This window comes from Aspergillus puulaauensis, chromosome 8 (genome assembly GCF_016861865.1).
Source record: "Aspergillus puulaauensis MK2 DNA, chromosome 8, nearly complete sequence".
In the NCBI taxonomy this organism is placed as follows: domain Eukaryota; kingdom Fungi; phylum Ascomycota; class Eurotiomycetes; order Eurotiales; family Aspergillaceae; genus Aspergillus; species Aspergillus puulaauensis.
In genome coordinates, this window is record NC_054864.1 from 2,136,341 (window position 1) to 2,154,849 (window position 18,509).

Here is an 18,509-nt window from a genome sequence, read left to right on the forward strand (position 1 = left end):
ATGGGATTATATAGGAAATGCCGACTCAATTTCTGGGGTAATGCGGAGTACGTCTGGTCTGTCTCGGAAATGCACAAGTCTTGTACCCCGTGGGTCAGAATGTGAGAGAAGATGTAGTCGACATTGATTTTGACAACCCCAATTGCTGTCCGGTTAATGCTGTGGATCTCCGGGAATCCGCTGAGTCCGTGGAATCCGAATCACGGAAATGGTGGATACGCTTTGACTATACGGAGTACGTAGTTTATCGAGCAAACTGCACCAATACCAGATATTCTGGCTATTCCGTGTTTTCCGTGTTTTCGGTTATTTGTTATAACCAGCATCGGTGGCTACAGCGATAGCTATATAAGAGCACGTAGCTCTAGGAATACCTCTCCCAACCAACCAATCTACCTACTCAACCTAATCACAAGCTTCCTCAATTTATCTACTCTTAACAAACATGGTCGGCTTTGACATGCACGGGCTCACGCCCGCCCCCGTCACCCCCTTCACCTCCACCGGCGAAGTCGACTACGCCGCAATCCAACGCCTAGGAAGCTGGCTCGGCAGCATCCCCGGCGTCAAAGGCCTGGTCGTCCTAGGCCACGCCGGCGAAGGCACGTTCCTCACGCAAGCCGAACAAGTCTCGGTAATCAAAGCCTTCGTGGCGTCCGTCAACGACAAAATCCCCATCATCGCCGGGATCACCGGCGAAGGCACCGAAGTCGCCGCGCTGGAGGCAAAGCGCGCCAAAGACGCCGGGGCCAAGGCAGGCCTGCTGTACCCGTCGCATGGCTGGCTGCGGTTCGGATACCAGCCTGGGGCGCCGCAGGACCGGTATCGGCGGGTGTATGAGGGGAGCGGCCTGCCGCTGATTTTGTTCCAGTATCCGGATAACACGAAGGCGACGTATAGTCTGGCGACGATGCTGGAGATTGCGGCGCTGCCCGGGGTGTTTGCGATGAAGAACGGGGTGAGGAATATGAGGCGGTGGGATACGGAGATTCCGGTGATCAGGAAGGAGAGGCCGGATTTGCAGATACTGAGCTGTCATGATGAGTATCTGCTGCATACGTCGTTTGATGTGGATGGGTTCTTGGTTGGGTATGGCAATATTGCGCCGGAGCTGTTGCTGGAGTTGATTGAGGCGGGCAAGAAGAAGGACTACAAGAAGGCGAGGGAGGTCCATGATCAACTGCTTCCGGTGACGAAGAGCGTTTACCACCGTGGCTCGCATATGGAGGGCACTGTTGCGCTGAAGCATGCCCTGGTGGCCAGGGGCATTCTGTCCCATGCGACGGTGCGCTCGCCGCTGTTGCCCCTGGAGGAGGGCGCTGAGCAGGAGATCCACGCTGCTGTTGCTGCTGCACAGCTGAGCAAGGTTGCTTAATGTACTACAATACTTATAGATCCTAACAATCAATACTCATCTTTAGAGTTCAAAACAGTAAGACGCAGTCCGGTGTCTCCATCGCCACCGGACGATCTCCGTCTTTTCAGTCTTAGGGCCATTTCTGCTTCTCCAACATGCGGGGTCGAACCATTAATATTACAGGGAAGTCCGTATTTTCCGTTTCTTCTCCTTCAATTCCATCCAGTTTCGCGGATACACCGGATTCTCAGCAGCCATGAACTCATCCCCCAAACGGTCATACCACTCGGACCACACATCCCCAGATATCGGGGAGACATCCGAGAACCGGAGAAAAGACCCCAAAGTCAGCCGGGCCTGCGATGCATGCAAGCTCAAGAAAATCCGCTGCTCTGGGACTTGGCCCTGCAGCACATGTGCTAGACGTAGACTGGCCTGCACGTTTGCGAGTCGATACGGCCGTGGCAGGCCTCCGACTCCACCGGCCTCGAGTGTGCAGCATATCGCAGATGCAGGAGCAAGCACAGCTAGTCGGTCTATCTCTGCATCGTGCTCTGTACCTCCCGATGCGACGGGGGACGAGCACGAAGTGCCTGGACGGCGGGCAGCGTCTGAACTGGTCATCGAGGGACAGTACTTCGATCTCACATCCGGCCTGACCTTTCTTCATAGAGCGTGGAGCAAGCTCTCAGCCCAACGGGAGGATTCTGTCTGCTATGGCTCGAACGATGCCGAACGGAATCAGCTTCTTGCGTCTGCTGGGGATAGACCATTTTATCTGGAACAGCCCAGGGCCGGGAACGAGGTATTCCCTGATGAAGAGACAGCGCGCCGTTTATTTGCCTTTTACTTCGACACCTGCGTCGTGACATACCGCATGCTGCACCGACAGACAGCAGAAGGCTGGCTAGCCACGATGCTCCGGAACAGCGCCCATAACTACGCAGTAACAGCATCAGTCGGGAACTCACGAGCGGCGATAATCCTCACCATCTTCGCAATCGCGAGTTTCCGCAAACTGAAGATCGAAAACGGCTGCTCGAGCGATCTCGACCCCGTAGCATTTCGAGAAAGCGACGCCCTGTTCTGCGCTGCGATGCACCTCACCGACTCCGAAATGGGCTTTCCTCGCCTCGAGTCTGCCCAGGCTCGCTTGGTCCAGGTGCTGTATCTGCTGCAGACTTCGCGCATGAATAAGGCGTGGTATACCTTTGGCAATGCGTACCAGATTATCTCGTCTCTGGGCCTTCACCGGAGGCAGCACCGGCAGCAGCAGCCGGGGACGTCATTTGGAGAACGCTCCGATTACATTGCTCATCAGTGTGCGAAGCGTGTGTTCTGGACGGCGTATACGATCGATAAATACCTGAGCGTGGTCTTTGGCCGGCCGCGTCTGCTGCACGATGATGAGATTGACCAGGACTTCCCGGATACCGTGAACGACGAGGAGATGGGGACCCATGGCCCTTCAACGTCCGAGGCAAACGAGGAGAGCCATATCATCTCGTTGATATTCCATGCCAAGTATGCTTCTGCTCTGCGGTCCTGGAACTGGAAAAACAGCTAATTTGTCTAGAATCGCAAAGATCATCGGACGCATATCGCGCGAAGTATACCGCGTCGGCGAAGGGCGAAATGCACAGCGCGCAGCAGCAGCCGACTGTCTCGTTCGAGAACTGCATACCTGGCACTCAGAGCTGCCTCCTCACCTTGGTACCGTGAAGCCTTCCACCCTAATCCCCAGTTTCCGGCGCGAGGCGACAGCGCTGAGTCTTGCGTACCTGCATGCGGTCATTCATGCGACACGGCCGTTCTTACTAGGCGATGGAAACCATTCCAATGGAAACCATTCCAGCGATCAGCCCGAGGTCAAGGATAGAGTCAATGAATGTCTCTCCGCTGCAAGAAAGACCCTGGAGCTTGTAACCAATATGGCCAACGATGACCACCTGTTCCATTCGTTCTGGTGGACGCAGTATGTCCTGTTCTGTGCGTTGGCGGTTGTCTATGTGTGGGAGATTCAGCAGAACGCAAACAGTTCAATTTCAACTCGGACAGCCCAGGACCAAGAAGCAAGGTCTTTATATGAGCTGGCTGAAAGCTGCCGATTGCGTCTGCTGCAGGGGAATTCGGCTGCACCGTCAAGTCACCGGTATGGCATCATCCTCGAGGAACTGCACTCGGAGGCCCAGCAGCAGAGTCTAAGGAACAATGGCACTCGTCAATCCTCTACCAGACCGCAGAATGACTTCCAGCCTGATGAGAATGGCCTTTACTCTGAGCAAATGGCCATTCCGGCTGCAGACTTCGCCCTCCAGACAGGGCCTAGTATGTTGGATGGCTGGCAAACGACAGACTGGCTGGATCTGGACTCGTCGGCGTTTTATCCGATGATTGATGCATTTCATGTTCCTTAACTATCATAATCCAGATATTGGTGGCGAGCTGCGTGCACAGACCACTTTCTCTCTCGGAATTCCGACTCCATCTGCTTAACACCCACTTCAACACCGATGCCGGACATGAAACGAAAGCAGCGTCCACCGCGGAAGAAGGCTTGCACGAGTTGTACCAGATCGAAAGTCCGATGTAATCTCGAAAGACCCGTCTGTGCCCGGTGCAAGTCGCTCGGTCGGGTCTGCGAATACACCACACCGAGCTCGACCTCAGAGCCTGCAAACAACAACTCATTCAATACTTCTTATATACCCAGTCCACCAGTAGACCCGAGTCTCGATACGACATCAATTTCTCTAGCTAGTCCTGAAACTAGATCTGCCGCCCCAAGCCGGACACAGGAGCCAGAACTCGACTTTACGCATACAGACCTCGTCCCAAATAATGCAGCAGACGATATCCGCGACCGCTGGCTCCGACCGTACATTCTTCCCCCGCTGGGTGGAGAAGAAGTGCCCAAGCTGTATCATCCGTTCACCCTGCAGTATATCTCCCGCGTTCTGAGCAGCTACCCCCGGCGCATGGTGCGAGACGGTGATATCCCGCCGATAATCCATCACACCCAAGTGTTGAAGGACCAGACGCCTCTTGCGCTGGCGAACTGCTTCACGCTCGTCCGGATGTGGATGCAGTCTGCACCGGGCAGCGAGGCGATTGTTATACAGACAGTGCAGAATGAGATGGATAGGTTAGCAGAGGTATCTCTCTCTCACTCCCTTCAATCTATTCTCAAATACCGGTGGTTATACTGATGATATCAGGACCCTAACCCCGATTTAAACCCCGATATAACCCACCTATCCACCTTCCAAGCCTACCTCATCTACTCCCTGCTGCTCTACTTTTCCCCACCAGGCCAAAGCCAAAGCCAAAACCAGGCTCTAGTAACAGACAAGACCATGATAACACTCATGGAACTCGCCTTCCGCACAGCACGACACGGCCTCCTCTCGCGATCCGAACAGTCTCGCTCAAAACCAACCTGGGAGTCCTGGATCGTGGCATCCACCAAACGCCGCGCGATCTACGTAATGTACCTCTTCAGCAGCCTGTACAATGCCGAGCACTCGCTGCCCAATTTCGTGGCGGAGGAGCTGAGGGGTGTACTCCTGCCGGAGGGACGGGGGGTTTGGGAGGCGGGGTCTCGTGAGGTCTGGGACAGGGAGTATGAGAGGTATTTGAACGAGTGGCAGGATGGGATGATGGGGATTGAGGAGCTGTGGAAGTCGCGGGAGACGGGGTCGAGAGAGCGGAGACTCAGGGTTGAGCGGTGGATTGCCACTGTCGATGAGTTTGGGATGTTTCTGTTTGGCGTCTGTGTGCATCTGCATGGGTGTTGATATACACACCTTATAAGTTAAGTTGATACAAAGTTGATACAGCAATAAAGTATGCAGTGTAATTGGCCAGAGTGCTCGGAATTCCGACCGCCCCGCTTCTGCCAGTTTGTAGTATAAATCATCCTTCTTCGCAAACATCTACACTCCCACTCTTCTACCATACCAACAATAATCATCATGACAACATACACAACAAACCACGCCCCCTCCGTCCTAAAAACCCACAGCTGGCGCACCGCCCAGAACTCCGCCCCCCATTTACTCCCACACCTCAAGCCGGGCCTCAAAGTCCTCGATGTCGGCTGCGGACCCGGAAGCATCACAGTCGATCTCGCTCAGCTTGTTCATCCAGACGGGCATGTTACCGGTATTGAATACGTATCTGACCCACTAGAGCAGGCTCGCGCGCTTGCAAAGGCCAGAGGTGTCAGTGCGTCGAATGTGGAGTTCCGCGTTGGAGATGTGCACGCGTTGGAATTTGGCGATGAGGAGTTTGACGTTGTGCATGTGCACCAGGTACTCCAGCACATTGCGGACCCGGTTCAGGCACTCCGGGAGATGCGGCGGGTTGTGAAGAAGGGCGGGGTTGTTTCTGTGCGCGAGTCGGATTCCATGTCGTGGTATCCCGAGAATGAGGGGATAGCTGGCTGGCTTGAGTTAACGGGGCGGATGGCCAGGGTCAAAGGGGGGAATCCACATCCTGGACGGTATATTCATGTTTGGGCTGTTGAGGCCGGGTTTCAGAGGGAGAGGGTTGAGAGGAGTGCGGGGACGTGGTGCTTTAGTACCCCTGAGGAAAGAGAGTACTGGGGGGAGTCGATGGCGACGAGGATGGAGAGTTCGGGGTTGAGTGACGGCGCTGTTGAAGGAGGGTTTGCGAAGAAGGAGGATCTTGAGGATATTGCCAGGGGGTGGAGGGAGTGGGTGAGGCAGGAGGATGGCTGGTTTGGCCTGATGCATGGCCAGATTTTGTGTTGGAAGTAGCTGCTTTTGGCTGGAGAGTATTAGTTTGATATCACGCAGCTATTCTAAAATCCGCCGTTCCTTTACTGCATTGTTCCATGGGAATTTCAACTATTCATGAGACACTACATCAGATACACTGTGAATATAAATACTTTTCAACAAGAATTCCATTAGCTACAGAGTAAGCCACGACATAGTCATGCTTATATCCTCTAGACTCTCCAGACTCACTTATATCCTTCGACACATCCCGTTCATACTTTGCACCATCAGAATAAAGAACCCCCAGTCCAAACAGCCCATCCGCCCAAGTAATCCAATGCGCACCCTTTCCAAAGTGCCGCAAGCAAAGATAAATCAACACATCCACCGCTGCCGCCGGTGTAAGTATCTGCACCGCAGGCCCATCCTCAGAGAACGGCGTGCAGCGACTCCCAAACCTCCCCGGCCCTGACGCAGCTACACAGCCTTTACCTCTACCTTCACGCTGGAAGTTACTCGCGAGCGTAAACGTAGGATCATCCACAGGCGGCACACCCAGCCCCAACTCCGGCAAGGCCGGAACCAGACTCGACCTCTCAAACAGATCCAGCGTGAGATACGCATCGTAGTGGTTAATATGGAAATGCAGATCCGGCCCCGCGCCATTCCTGCCATTCCTGCCATTCCTGCCCTTCATAACGGGACACTCATGTCCGGCTGCACAGACAGGGATATAAGCCTTTGCTGCTATTGTCCTGGCGGCTGCATCGAGTAATCCATTGGGGATGATGAACTGCGTGTCCTCGCCTACTTTGGGTAAGCCGAGGATGAACCATGCGCCTGTTCCCCAGTAGACGTTTGCGATGCGCGCTTCTGATAGGAACTCGCTTATTAGCATTGTGAAGCTTGTGCCTGGGAGGTATGGGAAGTAGGTGCCGAAGACCTGGGGGTAGTGGGTTGATGGGAGCAGGTACTTGTTACAGTAGGTGTTCCCGCATTGTTGCGAGGGCTTGTAGGAGCCCAATGCCATTGTGTTGGAATAGAGCTTTGTGCTTTGTTCTGGGCTTTGTACTTTGTTTAAGAAGCGGGTTGCTTCCTTACATAGTACTTAAGAGGACCAGGAACCAGGGCACAGTCGGTGAGAGACTGGTTGGGATATTGATGGGTTGAGCTAGATGCGGCCTTCTAATACTCTCTAAGTGGACAAAGCGTGTGTTTGACTTTCTTTATTGTGTTTTCATAATGTATTTCAGGATACCTTGGTGGATTGTGAGCTGTAGGCAGTTGCTTTCATGTATGTACCAGCTGACTGTCTGCTGAAGGAGGGATTATACTTGATGAATCGGGAATCTCATCCCTGGATATGGACAATGAATGGGGCAGTATAGGCTTTGTTAAGTACAATACCCAAGATGATCAAAGCAGGAATCAATAGTTCACTCTATGTTGAAACCCATATTGGTTTGACAGTCTGTGTGAAGCATTTCGAATCTCTAGTTCCAACGCATTTTTAACGTAACATTTGGTAGAGATTGAAGATGTTTACATATTCATCTCAAGGTATTCTAGCAGCATTAAATGCATAAATATCGCTATGCTGTAAACTTCGTCCAACCCTCCGTTTACACTCTTCCTCCAAGTATCGGTCTATTAATTGAGTACAAAGAAATTGCACAATTACGAATACACAACCAGTTAGAATGTAATATTCTATAGCCAGGAACATACTACAGGCCACCACGGCGTAGATGAAATAGAAATGGATTGTAGTATCTACACGTTATATCCAACGTATTCACGCCTCGTTAATCTGACACTTCACACCCTCCGGCAACGCAGCGCTCCTCAGCTCATCTGCAGATACACCATCAGGGACAACAAATCTAGAAAATATCCATCAGTAAGAACTCTAACTGGTGTCAGGCTTAAAGACATACGAGGTCCTATGAGAGGGGGGTATGCTCCGGGTGGAGAAGAACGGGGTCTGCTCGGTAGCGCCCTTTGCATTGAAAAGATCGTTTGCTCTGGATGCTCATATTAGACTGACTCAGTTTAAACAATAAACAATGCGCAGAGAACAAAAGGGGGCACGCACATCTGCTCGATCTGGCTGCCGTGCTGCTGGTAGGCCTCGCGGCTGTCGTATGAGATGATCGCGGTCTGGATGGTGTCAGCATGCAAATCATTAGCACATAGTTTGTGGGTGCATACGTATTTGGGCATTTTGGGTGATTTGTGTTGTTGTTGGAGGGTTGGGAGGAGGAAGCTGGACTGAGGGGCGGGGTATGCATGACGTCATCTCAGGTGATACACGCAACTATAAACACACAACTACACCACACAACTATTCACCGTGCTGTTTTGCAATTGGAATATTATTGATAGACAGCGCTATTCTCTGGTTGTATTATTACAATTATATCATTGCTGGTTCTGAACTTGCTGGATATTTCCTGCATTAAACGACACACCTACCAGGCAACAGGCTAACAAGAGAAATCCAGATCCAGAGTTCGGCCAAGACATACTGCATGCGATAGCAGCACGCAATATACCACAGATGGATGGTTGAGGACCAGCCTGGACATTGTTGCGGGGGAGTCGAACGAGGGCTGGTAGAAATCACACCATCCAGCGCGGCTATCAGCAATCAGCAATCACACACGAACCTCATCCCCAAATAATGGCGACTAAACACAAACTCCCTTTGCAGATCTCTCGTCATTCGCCAATCCATTTGCGCAATATGGCTTTTTCTTTTTCCTAATCGCGGGGCTTCTGCCCTATGTAAAACAATACAAGGCCACAGCTCCATGTGAAAATGGTGCCATTCGCTTTGTTAGGAGGCGAACAAGGTCCTAAATTTTAGACTTGGGCTTCAGACGAACCTTCCAAAGTGGTTATCGTACACCATTCGCTATCGCGTCCCCTCTACTGCAGGGCTTGATTGCACCATGGATAATGCCAATGACGGGCCCGATGGCGATATCAACCCCCACTGAGTAGCTGCAGCAAGCCCAAGCTCTCGGGCGAGAGAATTATCTGGGCGGACTATATCTAGAGCCTGCTTTCGATGATATTGGTCTAATCACAGAATCACACTTGCAATTCACCACCATGACCATCGACATCAAAGAAGTCGACGCCGTTGTCGTCGGAGGCGGTTTCGCCGGTGTACGCCTCGCCCACTTATTCAAGAACAGACTCAATCTCCCCAATGTCGTCGGCATCGACAGGGGGAGTGACATCGGCGGAACCTGGTTCTGGAACCAGTACCCCGGCGCACAATCCGACAGCGAGAGCTGGGTGTATACGTTCTCCGACAACGGGGAACCCAAGTGGACGAACCGCTACTTGAACTCGAAGCAAGTCCAAGCCCAGATCAAAGACACGGCGCAGCGAACAGGGATCTACGACAGCTTCATTTTTGAGAATGATGTTGTGTCTGCGCATTACGATGCGGAGCGGAACCGGTGGGAGATTGCCACTGATAAAGGGCTCAGGTTCTCGGCGACGTACTTTGTTGGTGCCCTGGGGATCCTCAGTCGTCCGAATCTGCCGAAATATGCTATTGCCGATGCAGATGTCTTCCAGGGCCTGGCGTTCCATTCATCGCGCTGGCCTAGGGATCTCGATGTTACTGGCAAACGTGTCGCTGTGATCGGGACGGGCCCATCTGGGAGTCAGATTGCAGCTACAGTTCATCCAAAGGCCAAGCAACTTACCGTCTTTCAACAGCGGGCGCAGTATATAACGCCCGTCAACGACCGGCCGATTCCAGATGACGAAAAGGCAAAGATCCAAGAGAACCACAAGAGCCTTTGGGAAACGGTATTCGGCTCCCTCTACGCCATGGGATACAACGAAAGCCAGAAATCGGCGCTTGAAGCAACGCCCGAACAGCGCAAGGAGGTATATGAAACCCTCTGGAACAAGGGCGGCGGATTCAGCTTCTTCTTTGAATCCTTTGCGGATCTCGGCACGAACTTCGAGGCGAACGAGACCGCTGCAGCCTTTATCCGCGGCAAAATTGCAGAAATCGTCAAGGATCCCAAGACTGCAAAACTTCTCCAGCCAGAGGGCGCGTACGGTGGTCGTCCGCTCTGTGCACATGCATACTATGAAGCGTTTAACGAGCCGAATGTGGCGCTGGTTGATATTGCCAGTAACCCTGTTGCCAAACTTACCAAGACCGGCCTTCAGCTCCAGGATGGCCAGGAGCTGGAGTTTGATGTTATTGTCTACGCCACCGGGTATGATGCCGTTGACGGCGCATATGGAACGATTGATATCACCGGACGCGAGGGACGCAAGTTGACCGATGCGTGGAAGGACGGGCCAAATGCCCTATACGGCCTCAGCGTTGCAGACTTCCCTAACCTCTTCACTGTTTCTGGCCCTGGGGGTCCGTTTTCGAATATCCCGCCTGCGATTGAAGTCCAGGGAGATTTTGTTGCTGAGTTGGTCGAGGAGAGTGTCAAGAGAGGCGGTACTATCGTTGAGGCACAGCCAAAGCCGCAGGAGCAGTGGGATGAGACTGTCCAGGCTGTATCGAAGCAGACGGTGTTTGACAGTGTCAAGTCGTGGATTCAGAGTAACAATGTCGCAGGGAAGAAGAAGTACAGTGCGTTCTTCCTGGGAGGGCTGTCGAACTATAAAGCCAAACTGGTCGAGGAGGCTGATGCGAAGTATCCCTCGTTCGTGTTTGGGTCTGCTTGAAGCAGTGGACTTTGCTATATATTTTTCTGCTAGTATATACCACGTTTATCTACAATTTCAACCGAGTTCACTTAGCGCCGTCTCCAAGGTGTTTGTATTCGAGATTCTTGATGTCTGACTGTATATTCCATCCCATAATAACAACTGCTGCAGTTTCAGCCTCGACCAGCTAACAAACAGGGCACCAATCTGAAATAGAACACGTAGGAGCGAAGTTGAGTATTTCTGATTGTTTCCAACATCTGTTTGGATATGATATAGTCAGATAGGGAAGAGAGATTATTGCTGACACAGTGGAGAGTGTCATAAACCGAGCTACTAGCAACATGGTAGAAACAGAGACCGACAGAGGTCCTCCATAGCATCCCAGCTCGTACAAAGCCCTATCCGAACAGTATATATCTCGCTATATCAACATCCTACCCCCACTATAAACGGACCCATCTCCCACCTAGTCAGACCCATCGTCGGAGTAATGTGCCTCCTCTTCATGGTCAGAGCCAGAGCCATCACTGTTTTCAGCTGTTACGCAAAGTTAGCATCATCTAATCAACACTCCAATATCAAGCAAATAGCTAGATATTCAAGAAAAGGGGGGAAACATACTAAGCTCATGACCCAAAATCGCCCCTCCAACGGCACCAATCGCCAACCCAGCCGCGCCCGCAGCAAGGTACTTCCCTTTATCGCTCTTCTCCTTCTTCTTCTCCTCGGGGTATTCACCGCCATACCCCTCCTGGGGGGGATACTGAGGCGGGTACTGAGGCGGATATCCACCCTCATGGGGCGGATACGCCGCCGGCACAGGAGGAGGATAGGGCTCACCACCACCACGCGACTGCTCACCATACGAAGCATCAGCGGGGAGCGACCACTCAGACCGGCCAGTAGCGGTCTCCACGAAAAATGCGCGGCGGGCGCTAGGCTCCCATTCCTGGATCCAGCCGTAGGGGAGAGGGGGTGGGGGGTATTGCGGTGGGCGAGCAGAGGGGGGGGCGCTGGAGTAGTGAGGACGGCTGTCGTAGGAGCCGCTGCGCTCGCCTTCGTAGGGCGGGCGCTCGTAGGGAGAGCCGCGGTGTTCTTCGTATGGTGGTCTTTGGTATGGCGAGCCGCGGTGTTCTTCGTAAGGGGGTCGTTCGTATGGAGGGCGCTCGTATGGAGGGCGGTCGTAGCCCGGGTTGGGGTTGTATGGGGGGCGTCCTTCGCTGCCGTAGTAGCCGCCTGATTCTCCGTAGTAGGACATGTTGGCTGAGATTTGGATAGAGTTGGGTAGAGTAGACAGAGTACAGGTAAGATGGGGAGGAAGATGAGCTGAGTTGGACGACTGCTCGCTTTAAATAATCGATGGAGGGGAATATAGAGGGGCATATATGCACCCACCAGCCTCACTGCTGGGCTCTTGACTCCTGACTCCTAGTCCTCAGACCCCTGTCATCCAGACACGCATATTGAAGCATCCACTTGATCCATCGCTTTCCATGGTGATTGCACCAGTCGTCCAGGCTGCTATCAAACCCGCAGACCCGAAATTAACACAGCCAGCGGGCCTTACAAGGCGAGTACGGCCATTCGCTGAGAGGCAGCGCCGTGCGACGGCCAGGATGCAGGCCCGGCGCTAAGGACGGGTACATCCACCATGCGATGGAGTCCTGTCAATAGTCGCAGTGGCTAGAGAGTGTTGATCGAGATGTGCACTTGCAGAACAGCTAGGCAGCAGCGTAAAACGGCGCCAACGGCCCCTGTGGCTTGCTCTGTGGCTGCTTCCTGTGGCACGAACTGTGTTGACTGTTGAGGGTGATACTGATATTACATATTGCTGTGGAGTGTGGATAATACACAGAGCCACTTCAGCTCCAAAGGGAGCTGATATGCTCTGTACTGAAGTGGTTGTTGATTATACTGAAACAATAGTGCCTGAGGCAGTGACCTGTCACGCTTGGCGCCACATCAAGGCTGGTGCTGTGGCTCACTCTGCAGGCTGCCGCCCAATCGGGTGATGCTTACCCCTCACTAGCCACACGATGTTTGCGCTCAGCCACACCAAACGGGGAACAAACGGGGAGTCATCAAGCTGTTTGACTCCATCTTGAGGCATTTTCTCGTTCAAGCCACGTGTTTAGCCGCCAGTGGCTGTGGCTTCTCTGGCCGACGTGACTGAGCCACTCTGTATCCCTTTTGCTGCACAACTTGAGATGTCACGTCTTTTATCTGTGGACAGATGTGCTTGTTGTTTCTCCACAGGATGCCCCTTTCTTTGTCTTTTCTGACACCATCAGATTCAGCAAAGGGGTTGTTGAACACATGTCCCGCAGGGAAACCTGAGAATGAACCAACTCGTTCCGACAACTAGTGGGTGACAGTCAGGCAAGCACTTCCTGGTACCCCAAGTATTTGTCCAGACTTGGTGCAAAGTCAAGCTACATTAGAGGAACAAGCCAGTCAAGGTTGGCTCAGCACGCCATCCTCCGATGAGTGTATACTGTATGACTCGGGCTGATCTCAGCTTCCAGCAGTGACACAAGCCAGGGACAAACAAGTTAGTTTAAGGACCATGAGGTATTCATTCCTGTCAAGACCATGCTGATAACGTTATATCTGTCAGAGAATGACTCAGGATCGTCTTCAACCGAGCCTGTTAGGAAGGTCATGACATGTCCTGGGCCTGCCCTTTCCCTGTCCTCGCTGCTGTATCAAGTGCACGCACCAGCTTTTTAAACATGGTTACTTTAATGGCACTGATAACCTTCCAAGCTGTATCCAGGTCCGGAAACATGGTACCCTGTAGAGCCCACCTTCATAATAACATGCATTCATGCGTCCGGGAGTTACTGCTGCTCACATCAGTATAAGGCTTTCCCTTCAATAAACCTTAACCTGTTAAAGGATCTTACTTAAAAACCTCAATTTTAATTCTTCACAGATGGACCTATAGAGCAGACCATTCAAGACTGGATCAACCACTTTGAAGAATAATGATTGAAAACAGGAGAAAATCCCAGCTCAGTGTACTGCGCCCAACCCGGCACCTATCTCATCTGCCGCAATAAGCGACATGGACACGTTAAGCTAGGTACAAGATGGCAATGAAGATCACCCGCCAAATGTAAGAAGTAAACTCAGATTCGCAAAGTCACTCAGGCCGTTGTTTTATCTTGTCTTGAATAAAGAACTCGCCGGATCCATATGTCTCAGACAAATGGTCGAATCCAAATTTTGGTCATGACTGTTCATTTCGGTTCGGGTCGAGTCTTCACGAGTGTTGGGGTATCCAATATTTGAACAATGCTCTAACAATAAAGTTAGGTTGTGGGCATACCCACCTGCCTCTGTGAAACTGAACGAGATCTGTGATTGTCGAGGCGAAGAGAGACATGTCGATCCAGTGGGGACATGAAACGAACTCGGACGATCACAGATCTACAGAACACAGAATACAAGACAACTACTGAAAGTCAAAAAGTCAGTACAACGTAAGTTCATTACTGCGATATCAATACAGGCATTGCTACAGTGTATTACTAGGACGTATGGTATATCCAATCCAATCCAAAGGAAACGGACATCAAAGGAAATCAAATATATGCAGACCAACCCCCAAAATATGAGGGAAGGAACAGACAATATGATAGAAGAAGTAGAAAAGGTGTACATAGCATAGAAGTATAAGCAAGAAAGCCTTTATTGATTGAATTATTAAACCCATCGTCAAGCGTCAGACATGGCTTTTGTCCTATACCTTCGGATTCCCATTCCATTCTCATCCATACATGCAGTCGTTAGGTCAGTTGCTTAGACGGCAACAGCGACGGCAACGGCAGCAAGAGCACCGCCGACGAGGGAGAAGCTCTGCTTGGAGGCAGCGCCGGTGAACTCGGGGGGAGTGGCGGAGCCGGTGGGAGAGCTGGTAGGGGTGCTGGAGCCAGTGGGCTCAGAGCCACCGGTGGGGATCACAGGGGTGGAAGAGGTGGGAGTGGGCTCGTCAGTGGCAGTCTCAGTGGAAGAGCCAGTGGAGGTCTCGGTGGGCTCAGCAGAAGAGGAAGAAGAGGTGGAGTCGCCGCCGTCGGAGTCGGAGACGTCCTTGTAGGCGTCGACACCCTTCTGGATGGCATCGGTGATACCGGAAGAGAGCTCCTCGGCGATGTCAGAGAGAGACTCAGGGACCTTGGAGGAGAGGGCCTTGGCGAGCGAGGAGGCAGCGTCGTACTGGTCGTTGAGGGACTGCTTGACGTCGCCGCCGGCGCCGGCCTTGACGACCTCAGACTTGGCGGAGATGACCTTGTCGACGACACCCTCGACCTTCTTGGTCAGGTCCTGGACGGGGCTGGTGAGAGCCAGAGCGTCGGAGTTGGAGAGGTCGGGGCCGCTGTTGACCTGCTCGACGGAGCTCTTGATGACCTTGATGAGCTCGTCAGAGGCCTCGAGGGTCTTGGAGGGGTCGCCGCCCTTGTAGGCGCTGACGGCCTCGTCGAACTTGTCGACCTGGGCAGAGATGTTGTCGATGATGTCGGCAGCAGAGTCGGCGCGCTTGGCCGGGGTAGCAATAGCAACAGTGGCAAGAGCCAGGGTGAACAAGCCGGAGAACTTCATGGTGCCGGTGGTGTAGTTGTTGTTGTAGAGGTAGTTGATTATTAAATAAGGGTTTATAAACGAATGCCCGGGACCGAAGCTGTGTAACGAAAGGACCAGTTCGAGTTGACTACTGGAGAGAAGAAGCCAGAGCAGGAGGAGCAAAGCCCTATATATAACCCCGGGGGGGCAGGCAGGAAATACCTCACATGCACACACGGGGCCGAGGCGAGACGAATCAGGGGCAGGCTGGCCAGGCCAGAAATGGGGCCTGGGAATGTTATTCTTAGCAAGATTGGATCAAGAATTGGCGTTATTGCGATCAAGGACACTCGGGACAAGGATCCAGGTCCTCCAGGTGCTTTCCAGAGCTGGTGGCGGCATAACGACCGGCGATCGCCATGGATGCTTGTCGCCTCCGGAGATTGCGCTGGCATTGGCCCCGGCTGGACGCCATCGCCATTTCTTGGGGAATCACGACCTCGGGGTGAAGGCGAGATGGTGTCACAGAGCGGCTGGCTATACAGACAGCGAGGGTTGGACATTGGACATTTGACAGAGATGGTAGAGGGCTGATTGGAGGAAACAGGCAGACAAGCCAGGGACCAGACAGGTCGCCTGCAATTAGCTCGGATTAGCGTCTATTTAGTGGCAGTTTAGTGTGTTTAGTGTAATTTAGTTGATTAGTGTCTGTCTCGACTCAACTGGAAGCGAGCCTGATGGAGCAAATGTAACGCTCGCATCAATCGCCGGCCCGCCCCCGGATTCTCATTTGTTCTCGTCTGGAGAAGGAAGATGCGAGGCGACTCTCGATGGTCTTTCCAAGCGATGCCGGTGCGACTGCTGGGCGGATCCACTGCAGGGATGGCGGCCAGTCGTGGGCTCTGGCCCAACTCTGCGTGAGACAGTCTGGAGTCTCTGCAGTAAAGGCCGTGCTGTGAATGGCCAACCCCCCGCAGCTGAGAGACAAAGCGCTGCACCGGCCTCTTTGTTGGTGGTGAGTGGTGGGAGTTGTGGTGGTGAGTCTGGGCGGGGGTCGCCGTCGCCGCGTTTGGCAGTGTCCCCATCAGCCTATCCTCCATATTAATCAGGTTAATTGTTTGGGACAGTTTACTCGGTTTACTCGGGCGGAAACACCGTCTCGCAGATGTGTGCGAAGAGAATAGCAATGGGGTGTGACGGCCAGTGCAGGTGCTGAAGTTGAAGCCAGCCCTAAAGTCGAATATATTGTACTCTCCCCTCAGTCAACAAAACATCAACTTGTAACGCATGAATGCCGATCTGTTCCTGACAGGAAAGGATTGACCAGCTCCGACACGGGGGAGGGGCACGGATTCACTGCTAGTGCTGGAATGTTCGTCGCTGCTGCCAAGCGGCTAAATCGGCCAATTTTTGGAGGCCCTGGCGAGGCCTTGAGAAGCTGGACGGGTCATGCAACTGCTTGGTGGCCTCGGAGATGAGCTACAGGGTTCTCCTGAACCAAAGCTGAGCTAGAGATCTGGCGCTCAACGACTTCCCCAAGCTCCAGGCTGGATGAGAGGCTCTTGAAGCGACTGCGGATATCTGTCCGGTGGGGACAGTCACAGTTACAATGTGGTTCTGCAATGAAACAATGGTGCACGGTGAATGACAGACCGATCGACACGAGATCTATCATCTGTCCATCTGTCCAACTGTCTCATCCAGGTGGGTAACCGGAGCATCAGGAAATCTGGAGAAAGACCCGACCCATAGGGCCAATGATCACCACAACGATGCCAACTGCGAACACTCAGAACTTCCAGGTCACTTCAACTTCACATGGACTAACTAACGGCATAATCAGAGCATGCCTGCCTCATCCTGGTCGCCCTTACGCGGCCCCATGCAGCCCTGGATTGGCCGGGTCTCAGCTCAACCACTCAACCGTTGGCCTGTTTGGGAATACGTCGCGAAATTGGCGGCCAGGATGAGAGCTAAAGACACCAAACAAGCTCTTTCATATCCAGCCGTCACATGGTCGAGTCGAGCCCGAGATCTCCTCCTTGCGCAATCTCGCCAGCTCGGTGGCGTCTCTCTCGTCATCGCCTGTATTCTTCTACTCGGCCTGACTGACTCTGCCTCCGTCTGTCATCTCCACGGAGAATTGGTTAGTTAGCTACTTAGGTATCCTTGCCCGTCCCTGCGCAAGCCCTCGGCTCGTATCTTGGTCAGGGTGGCATTTGGGCCTTATATTATTGCGTCGCGGCCTTCGTGACTTGTGTCTGTCTGCCAGTCCTGCGGCTTGCTCCTTGCGTGGCGCGAGTTGCCATGGACCAGCAAAAGCTCGACATCATTTGCCCAGCCTCCAGGTCAAGCACGGACTGCGCATGCAAGAAACGCAAGCAATGGCCAACGTTGCACAAGGCAGGTCATCGCAGTCTTGTCTGACTCGTCCAGCCACAGCGTCATTCCTGACTGCCAGCATCCACCACGTCCAATCCTCTTCCTTACCTTTTCAAACGGATACGTACCACCGAGTCATAGCTACTTCCCTTAGCACGTCTTCTGATCGGTACCGTCAGGATACCCTCATCGCGCTGTTATGGCTGCCCTCGCCGAGCTTATCCTCCACGCCTCCCCTCCCCTGCACTTGATTCGTCTCGTCGACGAACAGCGATGAAATCAAGGCACTGACATGTACTAGGTTGTCAAGCGTTGGCACTTTCCCAGAAGCTGCACCTCCTCGTCTGGTGCACCCGTCCGACCCAGGCCCATCAACCGCTCTTTGCACGATGTGTATCCCTCTTGCCTTCCCACTCATACTGCCTTCATAGCTACTCATCCACATAGTACAGCAATCTCCTTAATTCCTCGATGGTTCTCGTTCCACTTGTGCGCTTGACGACAGGCCCAATGCGATACCGCTTAGTTCATCTACCCCATACGTAGCTGAAAACATAAGCCGACTCTCCCATAACTCTGGTCACGACTCGGATCTTCAATCGTCATGATATCCAGTACTGCTCCGTGTGTTATATTCCTGTTGGGGTCTATTTTCGCTTTGAGTTCCTGTCTTGCCCGTTCGTAGATGCCCTGCCAGGGTAAAGCTTAGAACTCCATCTTACTATTTAAATGAAACTACTTCATCTTCCTCATTCATA

General features: G+C 52.8%; 9 protein-coding genes across 9 annotated transcripts; 5 read left to right on the forward strand and 4 right to left on the reverse strand.

Annotated features, from left to right (window-relative positions):
- Positions 1–445: 445 nt before the first annotated feature.
- On the forward strand, positions 446–1,375 carry APUU_80800S (dihydrodipicolinate synthase family protein; the record flags this gene model as incomplete). Its single annotated transcript, XM_041697121.1, has 1 exon — positions 446–1,375. The coding sequence occupies one exon, from the start codon at positions 446–448 to the stop codon at positions 1,373–1,375; it is 930 nt and encodes a 309-aa protein (XP_041562683.1).
- Positions 1,376–1,613: 238 nt separating this feature from the next.
- On the forward strand, positions 1,614–3,774 carry APUU_80801S (uncharacterized protein; the record flags this gene model as incomplete). The annotated part of the gene is made up of 2 exons (XM_041697122.1): positions 1,614–2,881; positions 2,934–3,774. 2 exons carry the CDS (start codon positions 1,614–1,616, stop codon positions 3,772–3,774), a joined length of 2,109 nt encoding a protein of 702 aa, XP_041562684.1.
- Positions 3,775–3,870: 96 nt separating this feature from the next.
- Positions 3,871–5,154, forward strand: APUU_80802S (Zn(II)2Cys6 transcription factor domain-containing protein; the record flags this gene model as incomplete). The annotated part of the gene is made up of 2 exons (XM_041697123.1): positions 3,871–4,512; positions 4,576–5,154. The coding sequence occupies 2 exons, from the start codon at positions 3,871–3,873 to the stop codon at positions 5,152–5,154; spliced, it is 1,221 nt and encodes a 406-aa protein (XP_041562685.1).
- A 177-nt stretch (positions 5,155–5,331) lies between these two features.
- APUU_80803S (uncharacterized protein) lies at positions 5,332–6,138 on the forward strand (the record flags this gene model as incomplete). Its single annotated transcript, XM_041697125.1, has 1 exon — positions 5,332–6,138. One exon carries the CDS (start codon positions 5,332–5,334, stop codon positions 6,136–6,138), a length of 807 nt encoding a protein of 268 aa, XP_041562686.1.
- A 109-nt stretch (positions 6,139–6,247) lies between these two features.
- APUU_80804A (uncharacterized protein) lies at positions 6,248–7,132 on the reverse strand (the record flags this gene model as incomplete). The annotated part of the gene is made up of 1 exon (XM_041697126.1): positions 6,248–7,132. One exon carries the CDS (start codon positions 7,130–7,132, stop codon positions 6,248–6,250), a length of 885 nt encoding a protein of 294 aa, XP_041562687.1.
- A 765-nt stretch (positions 7,133–7,897) lies between these two features.
- Positions 7,898–8,325, reverse strand: APUU_80805A (uncharacterized protein; the record flags this gene model as incomplete). Its single annotated transcript, XM_041697127.1, has 4 exons — positions 7,898–7,985; positions 8,040–8,126; positions 8,198–8,262; positions 8,314–8,325. 4 exons carry the CDS (start codon positions 8,323–8,325, stop codon positions 7,898–7,900), a joined length of 252 nt encoding a protein of 83 aa, XP_041562688.1.
- Positions 8,326–9,219: 894 nt separating this feature from the next.
- Positions 9,220–10,821, forward strand: APUU_80806S (flavin-containing monooxygenase; the record flags this gene model as incomplete). Its single annotated transcript, XM_041697128.1, has 1 exon — positions 9,220–10,821. The coding sequence occupies one exon, from the start codon at positions 9,220–9,222 to the stop codon at positions 10,819–10,821; it is 1,602 nt and encodes a 533-aa protein (XP_041562689.1).
- A 451-nt stretch (positions 10,822–11,272) lies between these two features.
- On the reverse strand, positions 11,273–12,064 carry APUU_80807A (WW domain protein; the record flags this gene model as incomplete). Its single annotated transcript, XM_041697129.1, has 2 exons — positions 11,273–11,343; positions 11,428–12,064. The coding sequence occupies 2 exons, from the start codon at positions 12,062–12,064 to the stop codon at positions 11,273–11,275; spliced, it is 708 nt and encodes a 235-aa protein (XP_041562690.1).
- Positions 12,065–14,610: 2,546 nt separating this feature from the next.
- APUU_80808A (cell wall mannoprotein 1 family protein) lies at positions 14,611–15,408 on the reverse strand (the record flags this gene model as incomplete). Its single annotated transcript, XM_041697130.1, has 1 exon — positions 14,611–15,408. The coding sequence occupies one exon, from the start codon at positions 15,406–15,408 to the stop codon at positions 14,611–14,613; it is 798 nt and encodes a 265-aa protein (XP_041562691.1).
- Between the last annotated feature and the right edge of the window lie 3,101 nt (positions 15,409–18,509).